Here is a 9,066-nt window from a genome sequence, read left to right as displayed (position 1 = left end):
AAAGCTCAAATATTTCTATACACTACAATACATTTGACGAGACGGAAGTTGAGAATTCAGCCATAGGCGGCGCTGCCTGTAACTTGCGCACGGAGCGAATAGTGCCGTAAATTATTTCCACACGGGGACGTCCGTTATGCTATTCTATAGCTTCTCCGAATTCAGTTTAAAAAAATTTTCATTTTTGTGGAAAAAAGCAGGGGGAACTGTACCCGATTAACCACACGACGAAGTATCACATTCCCTTAAGGGATAAGATTTTGGTTGGTTTTTTCCAGGATTTTGAGTGTACGGAGATTTACATTTATAACACTTTGCGACGCAATTTCTGATAATTGAAGGTTTAACGGATTCTATTGTTGTTGATATGGTTGTAGACGAAAACATGCGATTGATGTGGGTCCCATCTGTTTGAGCTGTGATAGGTAATTTCGTATAGCGCGAGATTTACAAGTAGTTCATTCCGAGGTAAAGTTATGTACATTGTGCATTATTCAGTAGCCATTTGTGAAACTAATTAACTGACTGTGTGGTGGCGTTTTGAACTAATTAAATGCTGTTAGCTGGACGGTATTTTAAAGGGCTATCTTGACGCTCACTTTTTTGGGGTCGTCATAGGCTCATTACATGGTGGTTTCGAATAAAATAATTTAACTTCTTATTTAAAAACATATAATTCCAAAGAATCCATTTCGAAATTGTCAAGTTTAGTGAAGTGGAACTTTATAAATTGTTTTTTTAAGCTATTAATAGTAATTGATGCATTACATCTTTCAGCTTTATAAGTTAACATGTGAGGTAATCGAAATATGAAAGTTTTTATATTAAACTATTGGATTTGGAACGTTTTGAGATCAAAATTTACAATTTAAAACATTTTAAATTGTTTTTTAAATTTTGGTTTTAAATTGTGACTTTTGAATTAAAATAAATAACGATTAGAAATCTTTCTTTTAAATTTTGACTTTAAAATAAAAATAAATAAGGATCTTGCTTAGGGACATGTTCAGTATAGCAGCACACTGAGAGAACTATATCGCATGAATTACAATGTATATCGTAATTCCTGCGCTATATATCGTAATTATCGCATTACAATAGCGCAAAATCGTGACAACGTGCAATGCAAGTTTTTACATCATATACTGCATAATTATGCAATAGTTTATTACGCTGTCACATTGTATTTCTTCTTTTACGATCTCGCGAGGGTTCCAGTAGTCAGCAAGAGATCACAGAAAAAATTATAAATAAAGTTTACACTGTTTCCAAGTGAAAAATTCACCGAAACAAAAATTAACATTGCCAGGTAAACTTCACATGAATCGAAGATAATTTCCGATTTTTAACTTTCCCTGGATAATCTTTCATCTTATAATCGCTCCATTTTTATTCGAGGTGTAGCCAAAGTTACGACTCCAGTGCTATCTAGCGTCGTTTAACTTCATTAAATTTGAGAGAAATGGGGATTCCCATCTGTCAGTTACATTTTGCGCTTTTGCTAAATAGTATGAAATAAGTTCTAATTCGTCTACAATGATGTTATTTATTTCAAAGGAAATATATCAGTAACAACACATTTTTATAATGTTTTCTGTTGTTGATTCTACATGTTTTACCGAAAAAGCGCGACGCAGTCGACGAGTTCATAATTATTTTTCTAACCTCAGTGAAACTTTCGCCAAAATATGTTTAATCATTAACCGTTACATGTCTTACCTACAGCAATTTGTTACTTTTTTCTGTTCTTGTTTTAAATCTGGTGTCCCGATTTATAGCTCGAACTCACTCATACTCTGCCTTTTTCCCATTTCTGCTAAGGACGTCGTAGCAGTCGACAGCAACAAAATTCAACTTTATTTTTTTCTGTGATATTAGTGCATTATAATATCATCCAAAGGTCCGGGACCTGATTGTACGTTATCATATTGCACTTTCTTGCAATACAGAGGTTTTGCGATATCATTGTGCGATATCTTTTTCTCCGTGAATCCATTTTGAGTGTACACATATTTCTTTCTAGTAATGGACTTTAAAAAAAGGTCAGTTACACAAGCCCCCCCCCCTACTCCTAATTTTTGGGTTTACTATAGCTCACTGAATCGCGCCCCAAATGCGCTCAAATGCGCCAACGTATCAAATTTTTGCGCCACAAAACAGTAGAAGGTATATCAGTTGTTACGCAGGTACCTTGAAGATCTTCAAATGCGATCATATGAACCATGAAGAAAAAATTTTCTACCACATTTATAACCGAGTCATCAACGATCAAAATGAGGAGGCGGGGGGGGGGGCTGTCGTCATTTTTCTAAACTAATAATATCTTTTCATATTCATCATACCTATCTTTCATAACTTCAAATTCGCCCAAATGCGCCGTCACTGAAAAATGTTGCGCTAGCTCATTAACAAAGATATCAAATTTTTGAAGGGGGGCAGTGTAACGCGGGTGTTAAATCCTCAACAGTGATGTGCAATATAAAGTTGAGGGCGTGGATTCATGCGTCTTCAAATGCGCTCATATGCGCCATATTTTTTTTTAATTTTAAAAATTGCCCTAGATATGAAAGTAAAAAAATTTTACGAAGTGATGACCAAAAAAAAGAAACAGTTTGCAATCCGCATTGACGAAGTGAATTTCCTAAGGGGTTTCACATGCGTTCCCTAGCAGACCGAAGGAACCGAATGGAGCCTCTACAAAGTACCCGTAAAGACTCCATTGGGTCCCCATTCGGTTTCTTTTTTAAAAACTCAAAAAACAGCAAATATTGATATATTTGCAAATATTGAATATTTTAAAATATTGATATTCGGATTCTACGTTAAATTTTCTATTAGAAACTCACGGAATGATCGTAATTCTTTTTTTTTGCAGCGGACAAAAGTTAAAAAATATATTATAAGATCTATAACGTCTGTTGACTGCTACTTACAGATAATGCGTTTGAAGTATAGCAGTCAACAGGCCTTATATGTCTTATATTTTTCAAAACTTTTTACCGCTGCAAAAAGAAAATATTGCGATTATTCCGGGACCTTCTGTAGGATATTTTAACGTAGAATCCGAATTTCAATTATTTAAAAGTTGATTTTGCTATTTTTTTTTAGTTTTTTAAAAAGGAACCTGATGGTAACCCAATAGGGTCTTTACTGGTACTTTGTAGAGGCTCCATTCGGTTCCTTCGGTCCGCCAGGGTTCATATGCGCCACTTTCGAAATTGACAAAAAATCATAATCAGCACACTCATTACCACTTGTTACCGATCCACTATCCAAGGATATCTCCAAAAAACCCAAATTAAACTATAAAATTTTATGAAGAGCTCTTCGTATAGAATTTTGAATGCGCTAATATGCGTCCCTTTCGAAATTAACAAAAAACCATAATCAACCCTCTAATTACAACTTGTTACAATCTGCTATCCAAAGCTATCTCTAAATAACCTAAATTGGAATATAAAAATGTATAATGATCTGAGAGAAAACTTTCTTTATCAATGCTGATTGCAATCTTTTTGTTTTGTCGGTCATCACTTTTTACCATTTTGTTACCTCCATTTCTTGGGAAATTTTAAAATAAAAAAAAAATTATGGCGCATACGAGCGCATTTAAAGACGAATGAATCCATGCCCTCAACTTTATATTGCACATCACTGTTGAGGATTTAACACCTACGTCACACTACCCCCCCGCTGATCCTCAGAAATATGATATATTTGTTAATTACCTAGCGAAATTTTTTTTAGTGGTGAAAATCTTGTTACCTCCATACGTTGGGCACTTTTTAAAATTAAAAATAAAATCTATGGCGTATATGAGCGCATTTGAAGATCTTCAAGATCATGTGATTTAAATTTTGATTTTTGAAGGGGATTAGCGTGACACTCCCCCCCCCCCCCCTGTGTACACCTGTAACACCTGATATAACTCTGCAGTTTTGAGGTGAAAAAATTTGTATCGGTAGCGCAATTTAGCGCATTTTGGGCGCAATTCAGTTGGCTATAGAAAACTTGAAAATTAAGAGTGGGGGGGGGGGCTGGTGTAACTGACCTTTTTAAAAAAAACTATATTTGTATTAAATAATAGAAAATTGAGTTCAGTACTTACGGCAGAATAGGCCCATGAATTGTTGGAATAATTCTGGCCGATTCCGGGACGCCAAACACTGGAACGAACCGAGGCAACTGCACTTTCCTTTCGCAACTGTATGGCGCTCCGCGACGTCCGTGTATTTCAAAACATTGTAGCACTGACTTCTTATATTTACTATCAGTTAAGTCATTTGTTGAACAGTACGAATTGTTTTATCGACAAATTATTGTTTATTTACCGAATTTTTCTCATGTCCGCCACATCGTAACAAATTCTTTAATTCTTCAAAATCAACTTTTTCCGTGTAGTCTTCACTCAACCCTCTAGAGATAAACTTCATGCTGCAGATTACAGGAACACTTTCACCTGCGTAAAAAACTCTTTTCACCGAATCAGTGGACTTCAAAAAGTAAATATTCGATGAAAGCCAGCGAAGTGAAATTTAACATTCAACTAATATCAACATTCTCATTTAGGATGAGAGTGGATAAAAAATACTACGGAATTCGTCAAATCAAAATCTACCTTCGAAAAATTATCCAAAACAAACATTTTCTAATGCAGTACTCACTTGGAGCATTACAATGAGACTCAGAAAAAAAATCCCGAATTTTCCTGAATTAATAAATCAACATAGCTACACACACACACATACACACACATGTATATTAATATTCTAGCTATTTATAAAATTGTTTTAGATGCTGCTCTGTTTTAATATAGTAGATATGTGTGTACCCAATTACCTCTTGTGGATAAAAAGGAGCTTGTAGAGATACGCAAACTGCATTGGCAAAATCGGCAATGCTGATGACAATCAAAGTTAACCATTGTCTCTTTGTGAATTGGCCCATTATACTAGTTAGTTTTTCGTCTTTTTATTCAACTATGTTTTTACTAATATAAAAAGATCTTTAAAGGGCGCTTAAATTTTGACCGAATCGCGATAATATGCATGGAACTCTGGGGCTTCCGCGAATTGACTGAAGCTAAAGTTGTCCTTACTTGTAAATAATACATCAAGAATACATTTGAATACATTCAAATATTCCAGTTCATGTATGCGTAGTTGTGCAATCATATTCGTTTTGGTTTATGCATGAACTGCTACTTTAAAGTTGATCACGTTCCGTGTCAAAGGTTACTCGATATGCTACGGTTCCAATTTATTATCAGGAAACAACGTTTGGTTATGTTGCTGAATGAAGTTATTAAACGAAGAATAAAAGAGAAAACTGTAATCCCGATAAGAATTTCTGGACGACACGGGAAAGATTTTATTTTCTCTGGAGGATTGCATTTATTGTTTTCCAGGAAGCTTGAATACCTAGGTAAAAGCAGACTTTTTTCCAGGCACTTCCTTAGACTTGATCTTTAGCCCATGTATTACAAATACCAATTTTTCTCCTACAATTATGAATTTTTTGATGTTATGTTCAAACTATATATTCTAAATGGGCAAATACAATCCCTCAAAGAGGGTTTATTCGAAAAATGATCTGATTCTTATTGTATTTTCATTAATTGAAAATATTATGCATTTTATGTGCCTGGGAATAAGCAAATTGCCACCATTAGTGTACCCATGGTGAACGTAATATCGGGGCGGCCAGATTCCGAATGAAACAACGGGAGGTCTAGAGTGTTATTTTTTCAATGATACTCAGGGGCGTAGCGAGCGTATGCGATGTCGAGGGGTGAGTATTGTTATAAATGCCGACTAAATAAGTGGAATTTGCCGACTGCGGCGATTTATTAAAAAAAAATATCTCGCCTGTAGATAGAGATTTTAGGCTGAAATCTAACTTAAAAGAAGCTTCTCGATTCACCGGTTTCATCTTAAAATTTGAACTGCCAATAAAAATTATTAATGACTGAATCAAAAGCGTCGGAATAATTACAATCCTATTGAGTTTCAATACTGCAAAACTCGTATATATAATAATATATAATACAATAATACGTTTTCATGATTTAAGAAAAAAAATTGTATAAACAAATAAAAATTGTTTATAAATGACCAAGTGTGTTAAGCAACAAGTTCTACTCTCAGTATTCTTCAGATTTTTTGGTAAAATTTGTTGAACGTGCGGAGGAATTAGAAAGTTCGTCTGTCCTAACCTACGCTAATTTGTTTTTCTCATATAAATTTTAAAAAAATGTAATTTAAATCGAGTGAAGTCTCGAAAAAAAATATTTTTGAAACTTCTAAAAAATGACTAAATTTTAATTAATTTTTTTAAATTATTGACTGAAATGTTACTTTTTTTGACTGAAAATTGTTCTGTTTGACTATTTTAAATTATCATCAACTCAGGTTAAGAACCTTAGAAAAAGGTACGCATGTGTACCGAAACGTTAGGAAGTTTCATAAGGAGTTTTTCTATTAAATAAATATCTGAGTTTCGAAGAACAAGTTTTTTTGACTCATATTTATTTTTTCGATTTACGATTGGACCGTAAGACATAAATAATTTAAAAATCTACGATTAGTGAAATTTAAGGGTAATTTCTCCTGGTTTGTCACACATTTTTTGTCATTCAGAAGATAAAAAATTTGGTAAGAAAATCAAACTGACATCGTTTTACAAGTATAACGTTGAAAACTGTTTCTGTCTTTAGCTCAACTTTCTGCGATTTTTTCTTGCCGCGTCATGAGGCTTAAAGATTTTTTGCCGACTGATCATAAACATTCATCCTTTTTTCTATCTTTTTTATTGAATCTTTATTTGTTTTAAATACAACTACTTGCGTCAAATTGAATGTGCTGTAGGTCAGAATTGATGAACTATTATGATTCAAAATTCATATTTTGTGGTACAATTTCACTGTTTTTCATTCGAATAATCAAAATATTATTCTCATAAGCGAAAGATCTTACTTTTCTAGGTGGGGACCGAACCACAGAATTATACATTGGAGTCCAAGTTCCCGTCATAGAGGACAATGTGATCCAAGGGTGCGAGAGAGTGACGCTGCTGGTCAGCGGAGCAACTCCACGACAACGCAGGAGTGTTCGTTTTTAGTCAATCAGTGTTTAGGACATGTGTTGCGTAACCAAGTGTAATCAGGCATTACCAGAATGTCGAAGAAAATTAAGGGCATGTGATACATTTAAAAATCATAAATTACCGACCGTCCCATGTTATTTTTTCCGTCAATTTAAAAACGGGGAAGTTGAAATATCGTGCTAATTTTTTCTTTAAATGATAGATGATATTATGGAAAAGGTCTGTCTGGTCAATTAAAGTTGCTATATCAATGATAAATATACATTTTTAATATTTATAGTGTTCACATCAAAGCCTTTTATTTAAATTTATTTGATTGTTACAGCTGACCACATGGCATTTTCATTCACTAATTGCAAGTGTCTGGTGCATTTTCACTTGACCAAAAAAAAAGGAAATCAGTAATGCAATACGTATATATTGTATAAAAATTAACAAAATATTATTTCCAATTGAAATTAAATAATTAAAAAGTAGTAAAGAAGCGAGGTGACTAGATAGCAGAAGTGTTTGTCTCCTAGCGGAAAAAGCATGTGTGGAAATGGATGACAGCGCCAAGTTACAGAAGCCTAGTGGCCAGTCTCTAGAAACTGCGTCGGGTAACGGGGAAATCGTTGTAAGATCACAGTAACATCCGACATAACTATTGGAGATTAAAATATTAATGTGGATAAATTTTTCGCAGTTGTCAAATTCAAATAGTAAAGTTCCATATGCTATTTTAAAATCGAACTACACAAATTCACAAACTACACAAATTCACAAAACTTGGTGGAGTTGAAGGTAAGAATCAATATGATTTTAATCAAAAATTTGCTATCTTTTTTTTTTAATAGGAAAAAAAGGTTACAAGACAGATTTTTAGGAGTTTTTAAAAGTTATAATTATTCCTTTTTGAGAGTTTACCCTGTATTTCGAATCGTTTTTATCCAAAATTTGATTGTTCTATTTTTCCATTTTATTTTCGTAAAATTAAAGTAAACTATCAAGTCTAATAAAAAAAATGGTTAAAATATAATTATTTAGGACTTTAACAAAATTATAATTCCTTTTTTGAGATTTTTTTATTATGAAATAAAATTGTTTAGGACTTTTAAAAGGTAGAATTTCTTTTTGAGATTTTTTCCTATATGTTGAATCGTTTGGATCAAATTTTCAAATTTCAAAATTACTTTTTCAAATCTTGAATTCCTTTTTGAGATTTTTCGCTATATTTTGAATCGTGTCGATCAAAATGTGAATTTTCTATTTTTCCAAGGTATTTTCGTAAAATTAAACTAAATTGTCAAGTCCAATAAAAAAAGTTTTAAATAAAATTGTTTAGGAATTTTAAAAGTTATAATTCCTATTTCAAATTTCCTCCTGTATTTTGAATCATTTGGATCAAAATTTAATTTTTCAAAATTTCCACTATATTTTTATAAAATCAAACTAATTTGTCAAGTCTTACACAAAATTTCTAAAATAAGATTTTCAAGGACTTTTCAAAAGTTATCATTCCTGTTTGAGATTTTCCCACGTATTTGAGACTTTTGGATTGAAATTAGAAATTTCTATTTTTCCACTGTGTTTTAGTGAAATTAAACTCAACTGTCAAGTCTTATACAAAATTATCACAATAAAATTATTTAGAACTATTAAAAAGTTATAATTACTTTTTAAGACTTTTCCATGTATTTTGAATCGTTTGGATCCAAAATTTAAATGTTCTATTTTGCCACTGTGTTTTCGTATAATTAAACTATATTGTCAAGCCCTACTACAAAAGGGAAAAGTAAAATTTTTCTAACTAAATGTTGAAGTTCTATAAAAAATGGTAAAAATAAAATTATTTAAGACTTTTCCAAAGTTTTACCAGGGGTATACATATGAAACCGGTATTTTTTCAAGAAAAAAACACATTTATTTCAAGAGAATGATAACAAATATTTTATTCAATGTATGCGCCCTCGCTGGCTACAC

At 32.6% G+C, this 9,066-nt stretch overlaps 1 protein-coding gene across 5 annotated transcripts in view; it reads right to left on the bottom strand.

The window, feature by feature from the left end:
- LOC117170293 (MFS-type transporter SLC18B1-like) overlaps window positions 1-5,084 on the bottom strand; it is a 245,244-nt gene extending 240,160 nt beyond the window's left edge. For 2 of the 5 annotated variants that reach the window (XM_033356969.1, XM_033356983.1), the window contains exon 1: window positions 4,840-5,084. In XM_033356969.1, the coding sequence (XP_033212860.1) occupies window positions 4,840-4,947 (108 nt within the window). In that variant the 5' untranslated portion in view covers window positions 4,948-5,084. Of the gene's footprint in view, window positions 1-4,108; window positions 4,460-4,839 lie in introns of those variants that run through there. The other 3 variants (XM_033356977.1, XM_033357000.1, XM_033356992.1) reach the window with 3 other exon arrangements.
- Window positions 5,085-9,066: the final 3,982 nt, after the last annotated feature.

Source organism: Belonocnema kinseyi, chromosome 1 (genome assembly GCF_010883055.1).
Source record: "Belonocnema kinseyi isolate 2016_QV_RU_SX_M_011 chromosome 1, B_treatae_v1, whole genome shotgun sequence".
Taxonomy (NCBI): domain Eukaryota; kingdom Metazoa; phylum Arthropoda; class Insecta; order Hymenoptera; family Cynipidae; genus Belonocnema; species Belonocnema kinseyi.
This window is presented reverse-complemented; position numbering and strand designations above follow the sequence as displayed.